This window comes from Temnothorax americanus, unplaced genomic scaffold (genome assembly GCF_048541705.1).
Source record: "Temnothorax americanus isolate GAGA-0224 unplaced genomic scaffold, ASM4854170v1 Scaffold17, whole genome shotgun sequence".
Classification (NCBI taxonomy): domain Eukaryota; kingdom Metazoa; phylum Arthropoda; class Insecta; order Hymenoptera; family Formicidae; genus Temnothorax; species Temnothorax americanus.
Genome location: NW_027509307.1, coordinates 64664 through 90047, shown reverse-complemented (window position 1 = coordinate 90047; position 25384 = coordinate 64664). Strand labels below are relative to the sequence as shown.

Genomic DNA, 25384 nt, shown 5'->3' with positions numbered 1-25384 from the left:
GAGAAATCGATCCTCGTACATGTCTTTTCAAATCTAAACGCGCATTCGTCATGACGCAGGCACGCCTGCGCGGGCGCGCGTGCGTCACGTGCGTGCGTGTGTGTATCGTGCGCGCGCGCGGGCGTGTGCTTGCACTTCGTGTCGACGTGTCCTGTAACATCATTTACACTAGGGGTCTCCAACCTTTTCTATCAAAAGGGCCACATTAAAATCTTTATTATGACCGAAGATCCGGGGGTATAAGGTTTCTTTTTCAAAATCAAATAAAATCAAAATATTATTAAAACATTTTTTTAAATAAAAATTTGGCGCAGCAACGACTGAACCATAGAACCAAAAAGGTGCAATATATAAAAAATAATATATAAATATATAGATATATAAATATATATTTATATATAAAACCCGGCCGGATAAAACTTCACGGGGGGATCGTGGGTTGGGGACCCCTAATTTATATATATATATATATATATATATATATATATATATATATACACACGCATCCAACAACACAATAACAATGTAGCGAGATCATGTTTTTCTCTTATATCATAAGCAATATCTACTGGACCTCGAGTAATCGCCGCGATTATTGAAATATATATGTACTCGGTATATACGGCTCGCATTTTTCTTTGGTCTGCTGTTTCTTTTAATATTGCTGGACACAATAAAATGTGATTCGATCAGTATAAATGTACTATGCGCTTGTAGGCGCTCCCGATTCCGCGTCACGCCTAAAGGTCTGCGACATTACAATAGTGATCCGTAATTATAGTAATAGTAGTAGAGCGATAATACGATACTAAAATAGCAACTGTAACAGTATAACAATATTAGTTGCGATAATAATAAAAGTAGTAATAGTGATAATAGTAGTGTAGCGTAGCGATGTTGCATCTAAAATAGTACGCAAGCTACACAATAGATTCCGAGTTATAGTCGACGACGCTTGACGCATATATCGTATAGAGACATAATTATCCGGTCAAGGAGAAAGCGCGATTTTATGTACGTATTGTTACTTTCAGTAATGTCAAGATAGAATAGTCTTTTCCTTGCGGTGCACATCGCGCATAAACCGCGATCACTTTCCTTCCTTATCGCCTCAGCGTTCGCCATAGTGACGCCATAGTATTTCTTCTACTTATAAAGGTAAGTAAAGTGTCCGTATAGCATCTTAGCATCTTCCACTCGGTAATCGTGCTAATGGCGGCCATTCTTTTTGCTTCGATTTACACACACACAGCGTCGTGGCATGCAAACAGTATGAATACTCTGGCACGGAGGAATAGACTCAATTCGTTTCCGACTCGACTTTTTCGTCTAACTGCATCTATTAGATTTGAATACAGGATACCTGACGCGTAATCTAAACCGTTCATTTACTGGTAGACCGTATCACAACGAAAGCTTTATCTGTAATCTATATCCAGCTCTCTACCTACGTATCTACCTAGTCATTTCAATACACTTATCCATTTTCCTCGTTTTCGATTATTATTTTATGTTACGTGAAATATCCTGTAACTGCCATCTCGGTCTGTACGAATCGTTTCACATTTAATTTCTGATTTTCGATTTCGATCTTGAAATTAGGCGTAGCGTGACGAGCGAAAGATCAATACCGGATAAAAATTCGCTGGTCACGAATCAACCATGTCCACGAACAGTTTTTTTGTTGTTGTTGTGCTAGTACAGTCGAACATCTCCATATTCTTAGCATGTCGGAATCAAACAATTTTTCTATTCTTTATATTTCCCCGCAGTTTCTATTTTCATTTGAATGATACACAAAATGAAAATGTGTTGTGCTACTGACAGATGAGATTTTAGATGCACATGGTATTTTCTGTCTTTTACTCGGTTTTTCATATTGAAAGTCTTAGATCTTTAATACAAAACATAATTTAAAAAAAAACTCGTGACTAACTATTCTCTATATAATATTCCCTTATCTCTCATTGAATAAAAATAATTTTACTAGTTTATTGAGAATTTTCCAATAAAATTGTCGTAACATATGTAAACAAAAGAATGAATCGCATTACATATATTTAACTGAACTTGTCAGAAACATAGCTAGAACGTAATACAGATGATTGTCCTAAATAAAGAATTGCTCTACATTGTTTTAAATAAGAAAAATATATATATAGTTGGGAAAGAGAGAAGAAATAAATAATATCATTTGAGGAAAAACCTCCCAGCAAACGAAAAAGGATTAAAAGATATTAAAATTTTTTAATACCTTTGAATCCCTTTTTTGGCGGAATTAGATGAATTAAATGGGATTCGAAATGAGATAGTCCAATCCCATGGAATCCAAAAAAGAAATTTTCAATTCCATTCAATCTTATGGAATCCGTAAAGGTTATGGAATTGCATGGCATTAGATGGTATAGGAAATTGTTTTAAATTTTTCCCGAAATGACCACACACACACAATTTTATGAAAATAGGAAAGGATCAATGCTTTTAGATAAACGTTTATTTTTGTAGTCGGACGACTGGCGCCGTGTGGACTTAGAGCTTGGGAACTCTTGCCATAGGCGACTAGCGCCTGAAAATATCCAAAAATATCTTATTCGGTCCCGTAGGGAGTCTCCCTATATACCGGTCGGTGCGGAATTTTGAACTCGAGAGAATGTGCGGGCGATGCGACGCCAAGCGGCGTTGATGCGAACTACCCATTTTCCGCGAGGGCGTGTATCACTGGTGGCGCGTACCGCCAAATTGGTTTAAAAGAATATTTCCTTGATAGAAGCCATCTAAGAAATAATTTTCTTCAAGAAAGTAAAATTTTGTCATTAAGAAAAGGAAACGTTATAACCCACAAAAGTCATACTTTATTCAAGAAAATGATTTATTACATGGCTCAAGAAATTATTTTATTGGATTTAAATATTTATTTTCTTGGCGTATAGATTTTAAATATTACACTCTTTCTTAAAAAAATGTTACTACATAGAAAAAAATTATTTTCTTGTTAAAGAATAAATGTTTACTTATAACAAGATATTAAGTGTCAAAGAGCATATAAATTTCAACTAAAAAAATTGTTATTTTGATTCTGATATCGTACATTTTTATTTAAATTAAATAAATATTTACTTAAATAAAAAACATAATTTAAAAACATATTTATTTGGTTTAAAAAAATATTCCCTTGGTAGGAGCCGCCTAAGAAATAATTTTCTTCAAGAAAGTAAAATTTTGTCATTAAGAAAAGGAAACGTTATAACCCACAAAAGTCATACTTTATTCAAGAAAATGATTTATTACATGGCTCAAGAAATTATTTTATTGGATTTAAATACTTATTTTTTCTTGGCGTATATATTTTAAATATTTCACTCTTTCTTAAAAAAATGTTACTACATAGAAAAAAATTATTTTTTTGTTTAATGTTTACTTATAACAAGATATTAAGTGTCAAAGAGCATATAAATTTCAACTAAAAAAATTGTCATTTTAATTCTAAAAAACATTTTCTAAGATATAATTTTTAAAGTAAAGAAAGTTAGATTTCTCATCTTGAAATAACAGTTTACTTTGTTTAATAAATAATATTCTGTATTTTATGAAATCTTTACTTAAATGTAGAAAATGTAACGACTTAAAATAATTTATTTAATACAATACACATATTTACTTGGAATTAGATATTTTTATTTAAATAAAATGAAAGGTAGATTAGAATACAATTGTCCTCATCAAGCTCACGCTGAAAAACAAAAAATAATATAATTTATTTTATTGTCAATTTAATTGTATATATATTTGCAATAAAAATTGTCTAATATGATTTTTGTAAATAAAACGTTTTATTTTAATGTAACAATACCGACGGTTGAATATTTAAAAAATTTAATGTTTTACATTAGTTTGTTTATCCCAAAGTTACCTAAAATTAAACTAATACGGAACTTTTAAAATTACAATTAATTTATAAGAATGACTTTCAATTTTGTAAGTGATAGGGAATGACATATTCAATATATATTATAGACTCAAATAACGATGGGATAAAACTAGGAATTTAACGTATTATACTCGTTTTGCAATCTTAATTTGGAATAAAATGGAATTTGTTCTGTTGTAAATATCGTCAAAATTCAATGGAATTCGATATATACATATTGATTTCCAAATTTGGGATTCAATGGTATTTATTTCATTGTCGGAATAGTCGGAATTCAATGAAGTTCAACACGGACACTTTTCAATCCCTATCCTGGCATTCAATGGTATTCATTTTATTGTCAGAATAGACGGAATTCAATGGAATTCAATACGGAAATTTTTAATTCCTAGTTTGGCATTCAATGGTATTCATTTCGTTAACGAAATCAATGGTATTCAATGGAATTCATGACGAAACTTTCCAATCCCTAACCTGACATTCAGTGGTATAATATTTTTGTGTCGGAATTGGATGGGATTCAAAAAAGACAAATTCTTTCCAAAATAAGGAATTCCATGATATTGAAACTATTTCAATCCCTTTTTTGGACACAATGGAATTCGGAAAGTCCTTAATTGAATTTCTGGTAATCCCGTTTTAATTCTTTTCAATCTTTTTTCGTTTGCTGGGCTTGTTCATCACTCATATAGTCTTGGTTTTATAAATCATACTTAAATCGTGAGAACTACTTGAACAATAGTAATAATAATTTTTTTTTAGCCAGTAAGTAAAATGTTAGTAGTATGTCAGCAATTTGTCAACAGATTTGAGCAGAACGTTGAGACAAATTAATATCAATACGTTCACCTTAAGTTCGTGTTCAGTAATAAGTTTCTGCCGACATGTAATCTGATAGCAGAGCCAGCAAAAATTGCGCACGTACAAAATCTATTATTTTGTAATTATTTAAATAGAATATATCATTTAAATGATTATAAAATGACAAATTATATATACCCGATTTCTGTAATCAATCTGCCATTATATTTTATTAGCAGGGTCTGTTATATTTCTGATATTCTGTCGATAAAATTCGTAATACTTTTCAAAATTTGTTTTTGACAAATTTGGCTATCTGGATAGTTATAGTATTGCTCGATCTTTTTCACTCGGCCGTTTGTTCTTGCAGTTTTCCTACAGAAAATTACATATTTTGTGAAACTGTTAAAAATATGCAACTTATATAAGATCTATGTTAAACATGTTAATCGACATGTAAACATTTTTCTCTTCCGAGTATTTCTTCTTTACTTTACAACCGCTGTCCTAAGATCATCGATAATCTTCTTCCATTAAAAAAAAAACTTGTCTTTACATTTAATCTCCCTATTTCTATCCTTTTTCTAAATTCCTTCCGCTCTCTTTCTATTTCTCACTCTGTGTATAACATCAACTCAACAGCATAATATTCGAATCTCCTATCTCAAAATTAAGCAATATAGAGCCTTCGATAGTGTCATTATATTTACGCGTAAACCAAGTATAATCGTCCAAATAAAACATGAAGTGTAAACAACTGAGTGAAGTGTAATTTAAGGCAGCATAAGAATATGTCACGGGTAAATGTACATACCACACTGTTGCTGACACTAGTGCTATATATAGGCACCCCTAACATTTAGGCAGGTGTCCCCATTTCCAGTGACGTCACTATTCACGACGCAGCAACCCGAGTCTATGTTTCATTTGGACGATCCTTATACAATTCAGCTCATTTGGTGCCAGATATGAAAAGTTTTGTCACTTTCTGATCACGTGATCGCGTAGCAAATATGACTGGCGGAGCAGTGCAAAGAAAGGTGTTAAAAATACGGAGATTAAGGGTATATTCCGAAATGTACCGACAGTATTTAAATCTACAGCATTTAACGTAACGTGAACTATAGATTTTCAGTATTGTTAGCGCATTTCGGAACACATCGTAAGAATGCTAACATTAAAGGTGTTAAGAATACAGAGGGGGGGTTCGTCTGTAATATTATATTATATCTTACATTAGTACGTTTGATCATCGTCAATTAAGCTAAGCGTCATTCTCTCTGCTTGGCCAAAGTGTTCGCCGGCGACACATTCTATTACCTATCTAAGATATAAGAAAGAGAAAAGAATAATGAAGATAAGTGTATATGGCCGCTGCATATAATCGCGAAGCGATCGTAATCTACTTCCCCCATAGAGGAGTGCTTTCAAGAGCTATCACACGTGAGAGGAGATGAAGTATAGTCGGAGACGAACCATCGTTGGTATCCTTTTCTTTTATGTCGTGCCTTCGAATATCCCCGAATTAGCGACTCTCTTCCTCTTTCTCCCTTCGGGAGAAAAATTCTCTTATCCTTTAGACGTTCCCGCCCGCTTATTACAGCTAATCTGTTTGATTTCGTTTGTTCACTATAGTCAGGTAACATTCACGACTTCGTAAGAATTTTCGGATCTGCTTATCTGCGTTATCCTTGTCTTTACGGAAAAGATCAGATAATTGTTTGATTGCGATACAAACGATTGCGTCTTAAAAATGTTTGCTCGGAAACATTTTCGGAAACATTTGTGAGACAAGATTCGAGTCTGCTGTAGATTCGATTTTTAGCACGAACGTCGTCACCTATTGGAAAGTTTCGTTCTCGCTCATACCAGCGATGGGAGATCTCTCGGAGATCGTTGTGCGTCATTCTACGAGGTGCCCTTATAGTGAATGAAGAAGAAAGTGAGGAACATGAAATAGGCGACTGGGAAAGTGATCCTGGCTATCACGTCGATCGTCTTCGCCACTCTAATCGGATGCGGCGGATCCTTTTTTCTTAGCTGTAAAAAAAAAGGATTTTATTATCACGATCGAACTTCAGACTTTGAAAAGTTCCTGTCGAACATATAAATTGCATGTAACATTATAAGATTCTGTAACGAGGCAGAAGAATTATAAGGGCGGAGAGCTATTGGATTCTCGTTGTTACATAAGATTATTTTTTTTATAACATTCTTATTAATTTCAGACATATTTTCTAAAAGTTAATGGAAAGTTTGCCTACGTGTATAATGACATTTTGTATGTAATATATTAATCGAATATATTTTAAATTAATTAAAGTTTATTTAAAGATATTTTTAAATTCTTTGAAAAAAAAAGATATGTGATGATATCTTTATATATGATAGATTATTATACATAATGTTTGCTTACCTCGGCGGTGCAACCGTTCGTTGCTGTATGCGTGCAGGGATTAGGTCCGCAGTTGGTGCAAGTGACAATCTCGTTCGCTCCAGTAGTACCACCGGTAGTAGCTCCGCCCTCCCGCTTCTTTTTACCCTACGACAGGGTCTCCGTAGAAGAAACTCATATTCTTAATTACATAACATTTTTATATCTTAAACAACGATCCACCCTTTCGTTTCGCCCCTTTTCTCGCCCTTTCTCTCTTTAGATTCCCTCCTTCCCGCGCCCTCTTCTTCGGATCATCTTTCAAAATTTTTCACGCATGCATTGACGGTCTTCGATTTTTCACATTCTTTATCATATACGAGGTTTGTTCAAAAAGTTTCCGAACTTTGCCTATATATAATCTTGTGGAGTTTATAACTTATTCAGCTTTGGTTCTTTCGAAATACTCTTCTTGGTTGATATACTTCTCCCACCGTCGTTCCCACTTCTGGAAGTAGAAGTAGAAGTATAGATATCAATCAAAAAGGAGAGTATTTCGGAGACAGGGCTGAATAAGTTATAAATAAACTGCAAAAAATTATACAGGCAAAGTTCGGAAACTTTTTAAACAGACCTCGTATCTATTAATTCCTTCATCAATTTTACATACATAGAAGCAAGTACGGCCCAAACGATTGATGGAAACAGAAATATTACGATACTTTTAATACGCGGCATAACGTTGCGTTATCACAGCACAAAGTAATCTACCTTCTAGAAAGATACTTGGTGATGAATAGATAATCGGTGGCGCGGCTTCTTATAAGCGTACTAATAATAACGTAAGCGTACTAGGCTTTGTTAAGAAAAGGCAATTAAGCTTGCACGTAAAGGCATGTGAAATTTTCGGAAAAAAAACGCACCGGAGAGAAATATATGATAATAAAATTATCATTTTCATATTATAAGTGGATGAAAAACGATATTTGCGCGCTAATTTAGCGGAGGCGTCTCGCTGGCGATAGTTTTAAAACCGTTTTAAAACAGCGCCGAGTATCCTCGATCGTGAATTGAGGATATGGAGAAAAGTTGATAGAAATAGCGAGTTGTCTCGTCTGATTAAATACAAAAGAAGCGCATTTGTCCCACTTCTGATGGATGAACTAGATACAATTGCAGTCTCTGATGACATGTCAAGGACTGCCTGGGATGAATGACGTCATATGACATGGCGTGAATTGGGGAAAGACATGAATTAAACTGTGAAAATACGCGGAGATTGATAACCCGCTGCGAAAATGATCAAAGAGTGAATCGTTGCTTTTTATAATATTTTTGTCCTTCAACATACACATGTTTATCAATCAACACTTCTTTTGTGTTTCTATAACATGAATTAGATGCCTTATAAACATCTACTTATCATATTCCGATGTAGAACATAAATAAAGTTATTCTAATCAATTTGTTAATTTATCGCAAAAAATAATGCATGCACTTTCCCGCGAATTCAGTTTTTATCATTATACGTTCAATCGTAAAATAACTCGGATCCAATATGATTTTCCGACCGAATGTCGCGTAATTCGGGATATCAGAATCATGATTCAATTAGTTCTTTTTTTTACATTTGGTACGTTTGAATATGTATATGATATACAATATATATATATATATATATATATATATATATATATATATAATAAATGATAATTTCTGCCGACTAGAGAGCCTCTTTGCGATTTTCTCGAAGTTTTATGGGAGGAGAAAGATAATGTGAAAGAAGTACAGTGTTGTTTATTATGTTTATTGAAATTTGTATAGCTAATGTACAGAAAATATAAGCTCAATTAGATCAAAACATATTTATATATATTCCTAGATTTAAAAAAATAATACAATAATTTACAATGTTATAAACATATAAACTGACTTACTTCTCAGCATATCTTTCTCCGTGATCTCGCTTGAAAACGTTTGCGATAAACTATAAATTTTCAAACGGATCCCCGCACCGCCTTGTTGCGTCTTGAAAGGTATTTTATTACAAGCTATGCGTTAAGCTTCAATGAAGATTAGTTCAATGATAAAAGCGATTTGTTGATACCACAATTAAGGCATGACATGTGTGTGTATTTATATGTGAGCGCGTGCGTGCGCGCGCGCGTATGCGTATTGGTTTGTGTATAAGTATAGAGGATTATCCATATTAGAAACATTAGTGGTTTTAATATTTCTCAACCTCTCTTTTTCTCTCCGTTCATCTATTTTTCTTCACGTCTTCCTTTTTCATTTTTCTCTTGCTCCTTCATATCTAATAATACAAATAAATGGATTGGAAAGAAATTATTCTATATAGAAGAAAATAGGTATTGTGATTAGTGAAGTATTCAATTAAATGTTTTTTTGAGTATTTTATCAATGTTTTTCCTTTAACATATTAATTGACTGGAGATGTGTGTGAATTCACTTTGGATTCCACAACTTCTGTTTTAAAATATTTATTTGTATTATTAGAAACAACGAAAATATTAAGGTAGTCTGTTTCTAATGGATTACCCTGTATGCGTATAGAAAATCTAGTAATGTATGGGATCCATTTCAGGAATGGATTCTGCACTTGCGGAAATAATAAAAAATTCATATACAAATATATGCTCCATTTGGCTTTATTTCCAAGTTATAGTGAGTTTTTATTCTGACAACTTTGCATCGTCTCATCTTCATAATATATTCAAAATGACTATTTTGCACTTTAATGCAAACATCTCATTTTTACTCTCTCAACACTTCCGTCTGGATTTACTGGAAACTTTGTTCATTTCTCTGACGGTGTATCTTAATATCATTGATTCTAACAAATCCGAAATATCTGGAAGTATCGAGGGAGTAAGAAAGTCGATAACAAAATATCTACTTTGAGATGCATAATATTTTGATCATTTCTCATAAAGGAAAGCAAATAATTGTCAGTACACTAAATTTACTATAACTTGGAGCAAGTTCGAATAAGTTCAAATTTATACAAACTTTTTTATTTTTAAGCTAAATTGCTCTTCGAGAAGTGGGCCCCACATAGTCTAGGATTTTTCCCCCTTCCCTCTGTACAGGTAAGTATGTGGTTTTTTTGTCAAACGACGTGATAATTTTTAATTAATTACATATTTATCGTTTCTCGCAATAGCTATCGTGATTTCAAATTTCGAGCAATTGGATGAGTAACTTGCCTATTCTTACGCGTATGTGATTTTTGCGTCAATAAAAGAAAGAATCCTCTTGCATGATGAAAATAACAAAAGTCATTGTTCTACTTCACTCTATTCGAAATTAATTATCATCGATCATGATGAGAGCTATAATAGATGTCGAACGCAGAAAGCATTTGGGATAATAATAATTATCAACGTGCCGATAATTATCATTACTTTTGATTTCTCTCTTTCAGTAGCATGTTATTATTTCAAAGCTTTTTTATTTCGAAAATGTCTGTAAATAATGATATAACATTTTTAACACGCCAGCGGCCATGATGTTTCCATTTAGAAGAAACCTCATATACATTTGTGATGCTATAACACTGGTTAGTAAAAATAAGAAAAGTATAAACGAAAATATATAGGCTCATAACAATATTTTACTAGGTATATGTATAGAGATCTGTAATATACCACAAAAATATTACTTCGCGCGAAAAATCCTGGTCGCTGGTGATTAAGCGGAAGCGATTAGAACGTCCGAAAAAATATATCGGTACTTCTTAAGGTGATCCTAAAGCCGTGATCCTAACCGGTTTTTTCTTAGCACTAATTTTTTAATTGGCTTTATAGAAATACAAAATTCTTGTCTAGAATTAAAGTACGCATCAAAATCTAGGTCATGGTGGTCGAATTTATATCAAAAACGAAAAAAAATTAATATTTTTTGTTATACGTGACGACCACCACATATAAATTCGACCACCATGACCTAGATTTTGATGCGTACTTTAATTCTAGACAAGAATTTTGCATTTCTATAAAACCAATTAAAAGATTAGTGCTAAAAAAAAAAACTGAAAAAAACCGGTTAGGATCACGGCTTTAGGATCACCTTAATGAATGCTAAAAAAAAAACAATTGATTTACGCATCGTGATATAAGAAATAAGTATTAAAATATTAGCAAATGAGTTAATATAAAAATAATAATAGATTTTATCGCCTTTCTTTTGAAGTTAATAAAGTTACTGGTTGAAAATTAAACGAAAACACGAGAAAATTGATTCTATAATCAAAACGCAAAGTTTCAATATGGCGTTAATAATGCAGTTATTAAATAAATAATGCTTTATAAAATGTAGGAAACCAGTTGAATTATCGAAGCGATTAAAAAATGATCGCATTTTTTTGTCATTGCGCAAGTTACACGAAGATGAAGATATTCTGTTCTTTTATCTTTGCTAAGAAAATATCGAAATATCAGAAAATAGCATCAAGTAAAATTCCAACATGCACTCATGCACATACACAATGCATTCTCACGCATTTCATGCGTTATACATACATTTTAACGATTCTCCGTCATGAATATAAAACGCAGATTAAGTACAAAAGGGATGAGAGCAGAGATAAACGAAGATGAAAAGAAAATCTTTGTATAACGAGATCGTATTCCTTATTTTGTATAAATGCACAGTAATTCGCGAAATTTTATAAAGCCGAAGCGACTCGATTCAATTAGATTGTGATGTCGGATGCGATTTGACTTGCTTTTCATACGTTCATTACGAAACAAAAAGGTAATTATTTCTCTTCATTCTGTGCATTTATATATAGATATGACATGCATGCACTTGCATCGCTAACGCAGAGAGCATGCATTTATCTTGCGTCGAAAGAAAGAAATAGAGATAAAAATTAAAGACTAAAAATACGTGATCAAAGAGCACACAAGAGGAAAAAATAACTTGGTCAAATACTAAAAAAGTACCAGGGGAAATATTTATGTGGAAGTGTTTTGTCTTTTAAGTCTCCTCTTGTTGAGGAAAATTTGGCAATTTTTAAACATCTGATACGCGAAGGTTTATTGTCATTTCTCATAACTATGTTTGGATGTACATATATTTCTTAGTTTGTTTTGTATCTCTCTCTACATCTCGGCTATTTCATATTTCCTTTTAAGCTTTAGAGAGCTGCAGAGATATAACATTTCTGATTGTAAAAACTGAAATGCTCTTTTAACTTTAAAAGTCAATACCACAGATTTTTTAGATCGTTGATTATTAACTTATATAAATAGATTGCGCCCTCGTATGCAATAGCTGACGACTACATTAAAAGATAGAAATATGCGTGGTCAGATGCTCTTTGCGGAAACACAATGCAGTAAATGACAGGGAGCGAGAAAGAAAATAACACGTCTCTTTTTAAAAAGAAGAAAAGTGATTACTCTTTTCCTCTTTTTTTTTGTCCGGTAATTGTGTAATCAGATCAAGGATTTCTAGTTCCTCGTATTTTAGAGAGATGACGGAAATTTGATAAATTCATAAGACCAGGACGTGAGGCAGAGTGTAACATCATTAGTTTATTCTCCTTATCATTTCTTATCTGCTTTCCTTCATATTGGTAACGACAGCTGCTTGATTGATTTAAGCTGGTTGCTTGGCCGGTTGATTAATTTAAAGTCTAATTACAGTTTTGCAAATTAGATCAGCAATATTCTTCTGTTTTAAAAGTCATCTGTTTGTAAGTTATTCCACACATACGCGGATTTCAATATAACTACTTCTATATCCTTCTTTATTCTTCATCATGTGAGATCCATTTTAGTTTGTCACATCTAAGCTATCATGATAGCGCTGAAAATTGTCCCCTTTTTTCAAGAAGAATCTTCTAAACTGGACAAAAGAGGCCTTTCTTTTTATATCTAAGTGTACTACGTTGCACTTTCTGCATTTAAAATGAAATAGGCGTATAATTAGACGTAGGAGAGAAAGGAAAAAGAGTGAAAATTGAAAATATATAAGAAGATATAAGAAAAAACTAATGTCCATTTTTCTACCAATGTAGATTAACTTTAATCTCGGATTAACTTACTCTAGTTCTGAGAATTTGAAAAAGATGAAAAGTAAGTTAAACCGAGATTGAAGTTAATCTGCATTGATAGAAATCGACATAAGGAAAGCATCTGACTCACTATTGTTTTTTACTAATGCTATCTTCGCGCCTTCAATGGAAATTGGCACAATCTATTTGCATAATCTATGTTGATTATTCTTAAGAATAAGATTAAAAGATTCAAAATGGCACATTTTGTAGCGACCAATACTCAGTTAATTTTTATGTACACACAGTATGGCTACAAAATTGTTTTATTAATTGTTTTTAATTAATTAATTATAAAAAGAGATATACATTTTTATTTGATGTTTAACGTAGAATTGTCTTGACGCTTTTTTTATACCATTTCTATTGTTCTAACATAAAGAAGACGTCTTAAACATTTCTTTTAAAATCTTCTTCAGTTTCTCAATTATACCTTCTTACAGTTTCTAAGTATTGAAATCTTTCTTCTATCCATAATTCCATTTTGGGGGAAAATCTGTATGCGGTTAGTAAAAAATCGGTCATTACTTATTGTACATATATCATTAATTATTTTTAACGGTACGTTTCTCTACTCTTTTCTCTATTTCTCTTAGATCATTCAAAACCTTTAGGCCGGAAATGTTCATTACTATAATTTTCTTCATTTTTTCAGCACTTTTTTCTAATCTAAAACACAAACTTTTATCATCATTTTTATTGTAACCGTGAAATAATGCGTGAATAAAAGTTGTTTGTTGCAATTCGTTGCCGAATATGAACATGAACAGTTTAATGAAATGAGACAAATTTAGTTGGTCTTGTTTCATATTAATGAGTTTCGTTGATTGCATATAAATAGCACTCGTACTGTTCGTTGATGAGGATAGTAATCGTATTAAATTCATTTGGATACCAAATCATGCTAACTCACCGATTGGAGAATTAATTTTCGGAGAATTTAAGAGACCGTTAATATTAATTATCCAATAAAAAGTACAAAATAATTGTGCATTATTGCGGTATAGATATCCAATAACGAGAATGCTTAGATGAATAATAAATATCGTTAAACAAATCATAATTTTATTTTACATGTTTGAGAAAAAGTTTTTAAAGTTTACGTCATTCTATTTAAGAAGTATTCTTTAAATTATCTTGAGCCAAACTCTCGACCAATAAATATACTTATATTATAATAATATAATGTTTAATTTTTTAGAATATTTCCTCTTTTTATCATATTTCCTCTTCTTATTTGGAACAGTTCTCTGTAGCATTAGCTAAGGCTCGAATGTATTTTCGAGGCTTTCTTATTCTTAGTAAAAAAAATTTTTATAGCTACACTGTATGTATATATATTACATGCATGTATGTATAAATTGATTTTTGATAGATTTTGTTACTGACCATATGAATTTGAAGTCGAAGTTATACATTTTAAAATCGCAAATTTAATAGGTATCTTATTAACTACCAGCAAATGGGACACACTACGTGTTTGTGTTTGTGTGTGTGTACGCACGTGTGTATGATTAGTAATTATCTTAAAGTTTATAAATATCAAAATTGATACAAATCAATCAACACAAATCAATCAATAATTATACATTTGAATACATGCAAAATTATCTACTTTGCAGCTATATTGGATTCGCTTTGAATTCGTAATAAACAACATCAAAGTCTATAAAATTGATTTGTACATGATTCAAGAAACCTTATCAATATAAAATTATTTTAAAAAAGTATAATATTTTGCGACAAGTTATAAATTAAATATATGCACTTCTCAAAGCAGATCTTTATGACTTCAAAAAAGCATCCTGCAGCCCTTTAAAGATTAACTCGGCATATAAATGCAAATATTAGTGTTATCAATATTTTCGATAATATACAGATACGAAAATATCAATCCTACACGACTAGGTTAATTGTGTTATAGTGTTTTATGTTTCATGAGTAATAATTGCTACAATGACAGATAATTGTGGAAGCATCGGAAATTTTTTTTCATATGCACGAAAATGGATACTGTCTTTAATACCATAAATATTAAAGCAAATATTTTTATACACAATCTTTTCCAGTTTCGTCAGTTTTATAAAAATTAATTTTCTTTGCAAAATTTCTACTTTTTGATTCTGTATGTTGCTTATGATGTCAGGTCGAATTTTATGGAGATGAATCATGAAATTCGACTAGAATTTGGTAATCAATATGTTTGTGTAACTCGGTTATTTTTTATTATCGATATTACTCCAAATATAAGTAATAATTTAAAGCAAATAATATAATAATTAAAAATTAATTTATACAGCTTCTTTGATATTGAATTGTTTTGTTATTAATTGTTCAAGGTAGATTTGCATAAACATCTTTTTCTTAGTGGAAATTAAAATATAGTTTTTCAAATCGTACATACATATACTTTTATTTAATCTTTAAGAAAAATAATAATTAGAATATTCTTAAGAAAAGTTTATGCAATTTTAGTGTAATTGACATGTAAATTTCTGATGTAACTCCAGTAATCACATATAATTCAGAAATAACGAGAATATTACATATATGCTTATTCAAATTTTCTATTATTATTCAAAAATTCAGTTGTATAGAACTCTATATTAAGCTTCACGCTTTGGTATATTTGACAGCGACATACGACTGGGTTTGGAATCGACTTTACAAATAATTTAATAATGTGGTTATAACGTAATCTAAAAAATCTAAAAAATCTATAAAAATACTTTTGTAAAAATATTCGATGAAATTTTAATAGTCGATTCTTCTTTAGCAGGATAAAACTTTAATAAACCTCAGCATCAAAAATTGGAAAAGATTCAGATAATAAAAAAAATAATCGAGTACTCTCGAATATGAACTTATCGATTATTTACCTTTGATTTTATTCAGTCTAATCAATTAGTCTAATCAAATCGATAATCAATTAATCTAATTAATTAGTACAATTAAGTATAATCGAACTTCAGTTATGCTTCGCAAATACCCGTACATTCCTATACAATATAATGCTGGAGATATAAAGGATATGTAACTTATGAGATGATAATAAAATCAAACGTCTATATATTTGTACATGTGTGTATCTGTGATTTGTACATGACGTGTGTATGCTACAGCTGCGATTCGTTTGGTGCTACAAATGCTGCGAACCGTAGATTTCTTTATCCTGATTAATCAATCAAACGCTTCGAATGATTCGTAGCACTCAGTGGACCGCAGTCTATATTCTGCATCTGTAGATCTCTAGGACGCGGTTAAGACCTTGCACGTCCATTGTTCTGTTATTTCGTTTCTTTTTCTCTGTAATAAATCATTGCTGATGTTTTCTCTGTAATAAATCATATGCATGTGCCATAGTATACTTTAGATAATCATATATTATCTTTTTGTCGGATTTCTCTTTCCCCCGCAGTATTTCGATAAATCGAGAGAGGAGATTTTGCAATTGGGATTTTTCGCGAAAGCTAAGAACGCGCGAAGTCATGACCGCGCCCTAATGCAATGGGGGGTCTTACCAAGGGGCTGGCCAATATAATTCCTATCCTGCTGAGCACCGCTGGAAGCCGCTGTAACATCACAGACACCAAACAAAGAGACTTACTCACCAACATTTCCACCAACCAAATTCTTACTAATCGCGTTTATAACAGAAATAGACAAATATGAAGAGAAAAAGAGAGTGTGAGAGAGGGGTAGAAGAGAAGCGAGAAAGAGAGGAAGAAGAAAAGGAGGAAAAGAGGGTGTGAAAAAGAAGGGAGGAAAAAGAAGAAAGAGAGGGGAAGAAAGGAAAGAGAAAGCTGAGAGAGAGGAAATCGAGGTCATAATCGTTAGAAGAAAATGAACGAGTTTAATGATGGAGACATGCATATTGCAGCCCCTTTCGAAAATAATGAGCACTTTCGAAGGAATAGCGCGCTATTTATGCCAGTGGTGCTCAAACTTGCAGCATGCCGAGCTATCTGCTTAAGATATAGGTAAGTCTTCTTTCCTCTTTTTCAAGATAATTCTGTCAAACAGATGCCTTCGTGCATTAAATGCAAAGTATTGGCGTGTAACAATTATGTGATTGAACACGTGTTGTTGATATGATACATGTTAATTGTATCGAATGTGTCTCGAGGATCGATTGATTCATTAACGATAAAGATGCGGCATAATCCGCGCGATTCTTTCGTAGCTTACGAGGAGTATTGGTCGAAATTTGGCAAAAAAATACACTCACACTCTCTGGAAAAAAAAATACGAATAAAAACCTATATAGATTTAGAAATCTCGAGAAAGATGCAGAGAGAAGAAATTATATTTTGTGTTTGTGCAAGGTCACGCCACAAAATTCTTGTGTGCAAAAAATATGTATAAACGCGATAAAAGAACAAACGGTGTGTCAAACGAGTATCGAACATCACAGAAAATCTGTTTCTGAAAAGAACTTAGAATGCACAGAACTCAGAATGCATCACAGCATAAACGACTATTTTTCGTACAGATAATTTGATTGTAATTATTAATATAATCTTAAGAATAACGAATTTGGGGAATTCAAGGCGTTTCATCGTGTTCCCATTATCACGATCTTCGATTGCAACTTGCGATGCGCGAGACAATACGAAAGACCAGCCGTACGATGAATAGGATTCCGATTTCTAATATGTATGTTTACCTGGCCATTTATCCCATTCCATTCTCGAGATATAAAATTATTTTATCTCGCCGCAATATCTTCTTGCGAATTATACCTTCGATGAAATTAGAGAGATGATCGCGCGCGACTGTGTGGGTTTCATAAGTTAAATTCAATATAATAAGTTCTTGTGGACTCTATAGAGTTTCAATTTACTTCTCTGGTGAAGAGAAGATTGTCTCCTTAACAAAATCATATGATTATCCTTATTTAACATCAGTAATATCGTCGCCTCACCTATTTACGTGTCGCAAGACCACAACTTGTGGACATTAATTAATGTCAGGTGTCTTTTTAAGTCAATTTATGAGCTTAAACGCAAGGAATTTATATTTATTTCTGAAAAACAATGACGATTAATATTCAAGCTTAATTGTCGATATCAGCAAATAGAACGATTAATGATTCCTTTGCAAAATACAATTCAATTTGTTTACCTTGCAAGAAATAATGGCTCGTTATTAGGACCGGTTTAAAATAAAATATAATGCCATGATATATCTAGTTGTATAATTAACTGTAATCATGTAATTGAATAAATATAATTAGTCTGAAAAGTTTACACGAGAATCACATTTTCATAGATTATTTTATTATAAACGACTTGGTATTCTTGGTAATTGGCTTTTAAACCGATCCCAAATGTCACATGTCTAAAAAAACAATTTATATCAATTTATGTCACAGTCAATTTGTATTAATTACGCGAAAAAGGCAGTACGGCCCCATTCAAATTCGCATCGCCGAATATCCGCGATGAAAATGCGGCTTACGCGTCATGCGTCGGATAAAATTATCGAGAATACATCAATCAGCAAAGTACCTGGGTGACGGGATTCTCGCCCGGACGATAGACAACGTTGTGCATTGGCCGTTTGCGGCCGACGTAATTCACGCAGACGAACTCGAGAAGACTCGCGTAGATGAAGCACATGCACACGCCGTCCCACACGTTCATGGCAGTCAAGTTCGAAACGACGGGCAACGTTCCCCGGAAGCCATTCGACGTGGTGAAAAAATTGAGCATCGTTGTTACACCTGAAGTATAATTGAAAAAACAGCGATTTTACTCTTCCATGTCAGAAGCTGTGCGTGCCCATTATTGTGATTCAAATGCAAAACATTTGAAGCTCAATCTGATCGTATGAGTAGACACGAAATATATACTATAGAAAATCAGAACATTTTATATAGGTATTAAAAAAATTTATGAAATAAGTTTTTTATTGACCTTTTAAAACAGATGTGCGTGGATGACATGTGATTAAATACAAAAATAAACGTATAAGAAATTTTTAAGTAAAGAAATTTTTATAGAAATTATTTAACATTGTTTAAATAATAAAATTTTCGTTGAAATAACATTTTGAAGGCAGTTACTCGAGGCTTGATAAAGTGCGTAAACTTGACATACAAGATCTGTTCAAAATATTTACCGAACCTATTTGTTTGCGCGCTAATTTGAAAAGATGTCAAGGCTAGTAGTTGGTGTCACGTGAAAAAGGGATTTTTATTTTAAAAATAGACACCACGTGCAACGTTTCATCGCTTTATTTTTTATGTTTGTTTCGAGCGTGTGAGGTGTCGTGCAAAGAATGACCGATTTTCACGCGCGCACATGTGTTTGGGAGCTTTTCAGCAAGCGACCAATGTCATTCTATCTTTCTTTTTTTGGCAATGAATAAAGACAAAACGACACTTGTGTCGATTTGTGTCGCTTGCTGAAAAGCTCCCTATGCGTGTCTGTGTAAACGTGTTTAAAGAGTCATGAAATTACATTTTACTATGTAGACTCACCAATCATCACTCGCGCCGGCACGGCATTCCATTCGAGCCAAAATGTGATGAAAGAGCTGGTTACTAGAATAATGCCCGGGATGAAAACCGTAGTGAAATAGAAGGAACGATCTCGCGTGAAGATCAGATCCACCTTCAAGCAGCTGTAATTACCTAAGTCAAGCATAATCACCTGAGTCAACCTCATTTTCCATGCTCGAGCAAGAATCAAATGGAGATTCGTACTTTCGGGGAGCAAGAAGAAAGTACTTTGATAGTACTTTGAAATTGATTCGAATAGAGACCATTAACGGATATTCACATAATTATTACGGATTGTAACACTTAAATATTCTTAGTTCTCATTCACTATTCATTAAGAATTAGTTTATAATTAATAATGCTTGTGAGTATTTCACACTTGAAACATTTATAAAAATGCATATTTACGTTTTTTTTGTAACAAAAATACACATTGGAATAATTAAAAATGTGAAATAATGCTTAGTTTTTGTGTCAGGAGTGACATAGTTTGTTCAAGGATATAGCCTCCTCGGAAAAAAAGATAAAAAAACATCACATACGATCATCTTGTCAATCATTGGCCATTAAACGTCCCATTCGCGAAAGCAGTTGAAGTATTTGTACAAAGTGCTAACATGTGGGCATTAAAAGAGGATTTATTAGAAGGTTCTCAGGCATGAAGGACACATCTACGCAAATAACTCTACATTCAATATAACTTCTCACGTTGAACTTCTTGAACGTTAAACACAAGGAACATTTATTCAATAATTATATAATACGAACGATTCATGCCAGTGACATTCAATCATTATTCTTTATACTTTATTACTTTGAAGCTCCCGTCTCGTTAGGATTTCTCTTGGGGACTGATTTCAAGTAAAGTCCTTTTATTTTATTAGATATTTGATAGCGTTAAATAAAAAAATTAAGTGTAAAAGACACTGTGCAAATAAAAATATGATAAAAAGCGAAGCTTATATGTATACTAAATCATAAAAAAATAACAATGTAAAATTGTTCGGTATAATTCATTTGGACACTATGTCAACTTTCCTCGTTATGTTCAATTGCACTCCATAAAACTACTCATAAATATGTGTTCACCAGTAGAATTTTTATAATCTTATAATTTTTATATAGTTTTTACAATCCTTTATTCTACAATAGATAATTTTATTTAAAAAATGTTCAAATATAGTTATATCATTAGATTAGTTATATATCTGTTGACTTTGTTTGAAAATCAAAAGACTTTAAATATATCTTTCAAATATGATATTATGTTTTTAAAAAATTTGAAACAACATATGAATAAACAAATATTTACGGGTAGTAGTGTAACAATAATTCTATAATGCTACAATATAAGCTTATTACAATAAATAAGCGTCGCTATATAAATAATATAAATGCAAGGTAAACAAAATTGTAAAATAAAAATGTATTTTGCAATAGAAAAATCTCTCTGCAATATTTGTATTTAAATAACGTAATGAAATCAATACACGCTACGCTCAATATACGCATTGGGGAAGATAAATTATTGCTTCAGCATTTGCAACGCTCTATAGCTACGAAATTTGGCAACGCTCATTCTTACGGTCTCCAATTAAGTGGCAATTTTATCGCAATATTGCGCAAATCATATACTATATACGAAGCAAACATCGATTATCTACTTGGGATATCTTTTGGCATTTTCAATTTTGGTAAACTTGGTCTCCTGTCTCTCTCTCCCTCATTTATTCACCTTCGAATCGCGTTACACTCATACCGATGAGAGAGATATATTTTTACCTTGCTCCTCAAATCTGCGCTGGCACAGCGAGCACTTAGAGTCTCCAAAACCATCGAACTCGTCCTCGTCAACCACGGTCTTTCCGTCAGCTGCAACAGAACAGCCCACGATCTTTTCCTTCCTATCTGTTCTCTGTCTTTTCTTTCCGTATATTTATCCAGCTTCTGTGTGTCGAAAGGAGAAACAAATTTTTTCCAGAGCCGGGAAAGTAAGCTCTAAACTCTTAAGATCATAAGGAGAGTTTGATCTATTCACTGAACTATATATATTTTTTCTCATTATCTATACATTTTACAAGTCACTTTTTAAAAAACTATTTGCTTCATTTTGTATCGTCTTAATGAATTTGCGATAATTTTTTATTGTATGACGAATGATAATATATACAGAATGATAAGGTATAATAAATTTAATAACAACGTTGAAGGATGTAGTTCAAATTAACATTAAAATAGTAATTGTCTCAGGTAATGCAAAGTTTATCAAAGTTTGAAGAGAATTAAACAATTAGATCATTTTAAAATTAAAATCTATCCATATCGTATCAGATCATTAATTACTTAGTCCATTTGTAATCGTATTATTTTTGTCATAATGTAATTTCAGCTGTGTTTGTATGTTCAACTTTTCTTGTTAATTGTAAAAACAATATCATTGTTTTATTCTAAATAAATCAAGCATAACCTACTTTCCGCCATGGTTAACTCTTTTAGGGCGAATGAAAAAATAAGATATTAGTTACGGGATTGATATTTAAGTATTTAACAACAATTTCTCATTTTTATGTTTATAAACACGCTTGTTGTGTATATGCTATGTAATCAAATTAAAAATCTGTGCCATGTATGACAAATATGATAATATTGCAAGTTAACAAACTGATGTATTTCAATAAAAATTTACTTCTTTTGTCGATTCTTTATTCTAAAAAAGATGATATTCATTTTCCATAATTTTTTTAAATAATAGCGGCTTCTAAAATATTCCGTTACGTTACAATTATGAAAAAAATTGAAAGTTTAAATATTTTTCAGATTGTTGAGTGTAAATCTAGTATTAAATAGCAAATATAGTATAATAATACACCAAAATAATATAACAAATTCCAAAGATGTCTATTTTTAAGAATTTTTACATATTCTTATTTTTAATCGAGACATTTTTTTTAGAATTAAAAATTTAAACAATTTGTTTAATTTTAAACAAAATAATTTTTTTCAGTCTGCAACATATAGTATGTCACAGTTTTACATTAATCTTGTTTCTGAAAATGATATCTATATATGGAAAAAATATATACATATATAACCAAACATGCTGCATAGTTTCGCGCATCAAAGTCGAAAACCTTTCGTCGCATTTGGACGACTAAGAAGCGATTTGAAATCATTAGCTTGCTAACAAAGTTAATATTTTCTCTACACATGTAAATCCTAATTTCTATATAATATGTTAGCGAAAGCCATCGTTAACGAATAAAATTCTCTCTAGTACAACAAAATGTAATTCTATTTTTATTTGGCACAGTAAATAAATGCGAAACACGATGAGCTTCACAATTTCTTCAGATTTCTTCACGGTAATTGTCGATACCGCAAACGGATTGATTATAAACGCGAGAAGGTAAAGGAGAGGGGATGCTCTTCAAGGACGCCCGATGAAGAGTTGTCGTAAGAAAGAAAGCCTCACCCCAAAAGCAAACCACGGCGTTTTAGTTGAAAAGCGAGACAGGATCCAAGGTTGCCAATATGCATTTTCTAGGATAATCTAGAAAATCTACTATCGTACACATGTGTGTACATTGTCAAAATAGGAATACTATGACATTACTAATAAATGGGGTAAGAGATGCAGTTATTTGATTACCGCTATGTCGCATGCACAAATGACTTCTATACATAATTATAATATGTATAGAATTATATATACATAACATGTATAGTATACATGTGTAATATATGTGTATACTGTACAATATATATGTGCTGGTACATCATTTTGTGCGTAATATTTTAATTTTCAATTTTTTAATTCGTATTCTCAGCAAAAAGAAGAGAGAGAAACAAATTTTATAAAGAAATGTACATATATAAAAAGATAGAACATTTGCAAGAAAGGTATTATAAATAGGTGTATTATTTTAAAATTAATTCATGGTGTATTTTTCCAAAATAAAAGCAATAAAGAATATTAATTTGACATTTAACACCACATATAATTTGCATACATGTGTAAATTTTATATAAATATGTACATATATACTCAATACATAATTACTCCAATTTGGAATAAGAGAATGTACGATTACTTTAGGATAAGAAAAATGAATTCATATTGGAACAAAACTGTATCTCCAAAAAATACATTTTTAATTAAGAAAAAGTAAAGAAATATAAACGCGGTATTTACACCAGCTGCGCTTTAAAAATCTCGCTCAAAATATTAAAAAATTAAGCGTGTCACATTCCTTAAACTGATATGAAAAGACAACATGGATTATGCTATTATATAATTTTCATACATGCAAACTTACCTTTTTTTTTAAATTTTTTATTAAAGATAAATATCGCCAAATATCATAAATAATATAATCATTTAAAAAAAATGTAACTAAATTAGATAATAAAAGTCGACAATAAAAGTAAAATTAAAATTTAACTTCAATTCAGTTTTCTGTCAAAAGATCGATTAAAATTATTATATTTGAATGATTGCACGATAACTTACACAATAAGAGATCACTATTTCTGTAATTTATAGACCTGGAGAGAAGATATATAAATGGACCTTTCTAAAAATTTAGTTTTTTGGTTACGACCATCAGTTTTATCGATTCGAGGAAAAAGCATCAGTAATAGAGACGACGCTGAGTTTTATTCCGGATGGAATAAATATTCAAAAGGTACAGCGGCTAACAAGATGCATCGATCTGGTTACCAAGTGCAACGTTGCATTTATTGTTCTTGCAATGGAATGATGCAGAAAAGAAGTTTATTTGTATTTGGTAATATTTTAACGCGCGAGGAATACATGACACTAATATTATATATATTATATACATATATTTTGATTATATTACGATCATTTTTATATAAAAATTTTTATAAATATTTTTATATAAAAATTGTGAAGTAAGTGACAACTTAAAGAGAAGTAGAAAATAATATAACAAAAATAAAATTTTAATAATCTATAGATAACATAAAAACGTAAAAAAATGTTGCAGAGTTAATATTTTTTTTGTAATTCCTGAAAGGAATTGTTTGAGATGCGTACATCTCATTCTTTTTCTCTAAATGGACTTAAAAAATATATACAACCGATTGTCTTGCTCACCTCGCCAGCTCACTTTGATCGGACACGTGATCGTCTGATTTTTAATGAGATACGCATTCAGTGCCGTCAGGCTTGGGCTTGTTCGTAACGTACCCTCATCATTTTTCCACACATACGTAATCGCTGTCTGCTCATACGATACTGAAAAATAAAAATGGAGATGATATTAACTTGAACAAAAAATGCGTGTTTAAGACAACGTAATTATTCTTTTATATCATTCAGATATTCAGATATCCGAGAGCTATTTTAATTACTCACTGCTCTCGATTGCGAATGAACACAATGGGTCGTCAAAAGGGAAGATATTAAGTCTACCCTGGCAGGATAGGATAAGATGACGCCTGTAAAATGATAACGATTTATTTACGAAGAGAGTTTTCAGCTAATGAAGAAAAGGAAATTAAAAATGTGTCCAATATTGATTCAAGTTATTCAAGAAAGTCCATAAAGATGTTTCTTGAAATTTTCGCCATAATCTTACTAATTACTTTGTAAAAAAGTACAATGATAATCTTTTCGAACATTTCATATTGTAAGAACATTTAGCTTGCGCATAAAAGGTCAGATTATAT

The 25384-nt window shown here is 31.7% G+C and overlaps 1 protein-coding gene across 19 annotated transcripts in view; it reads right to left on the bottom strand.

Moving 5' to 3' along the window:
• Nucleotides 1-4581: 4581 nt before the first annotated feature.
• The window catches only part of Phcl-1 (pH-sensitive chloride channel 1), a 70104-nt gene continuing 49301 nt past the window's right edge, over nt 4582-25384 (bottom strand). For 10 of the 19 annotated variants that reach the window (XM_077403232.1, XM_077403233.1, XM_077403234.1 and 7 more), the window contains 8 exons: nt 25071-25153; nt 24810-24950; nt 21473-21562; nt 19670-19822; nt 18696-18910; nt 16707-16757; nt 7146-7262; nt 4582-6769 (listed from right to left, as the gene is read on the bottom strand). In XM_077403232.1, coding sequence (XP_077259358.1) covers nt 6638-6769; nt 7146-7262; nt 16707-16757; nt 18696-18910; nt 19670-19822; nt 21473-21562; nt 24810-24950; nt 25071-25153 — 982 coding nt within the window. In that variant the 3' untranslated portion in view covers nt 4582-6637. Of the gene's footprint in view, nt 6770-7145; nt 7272-16706; nt 16758-18695; nt 18911-19669; nt 19823-21472; nt 21563-24809; nt 24951-25070; nt 25154-25384 lie in introns of all 19 variants that reach the window. The other 9 variants (XM_077403239.1, XM_077403247.1, XM_077403240.1 and 6 more) reach the window with 5 other exon arrangements.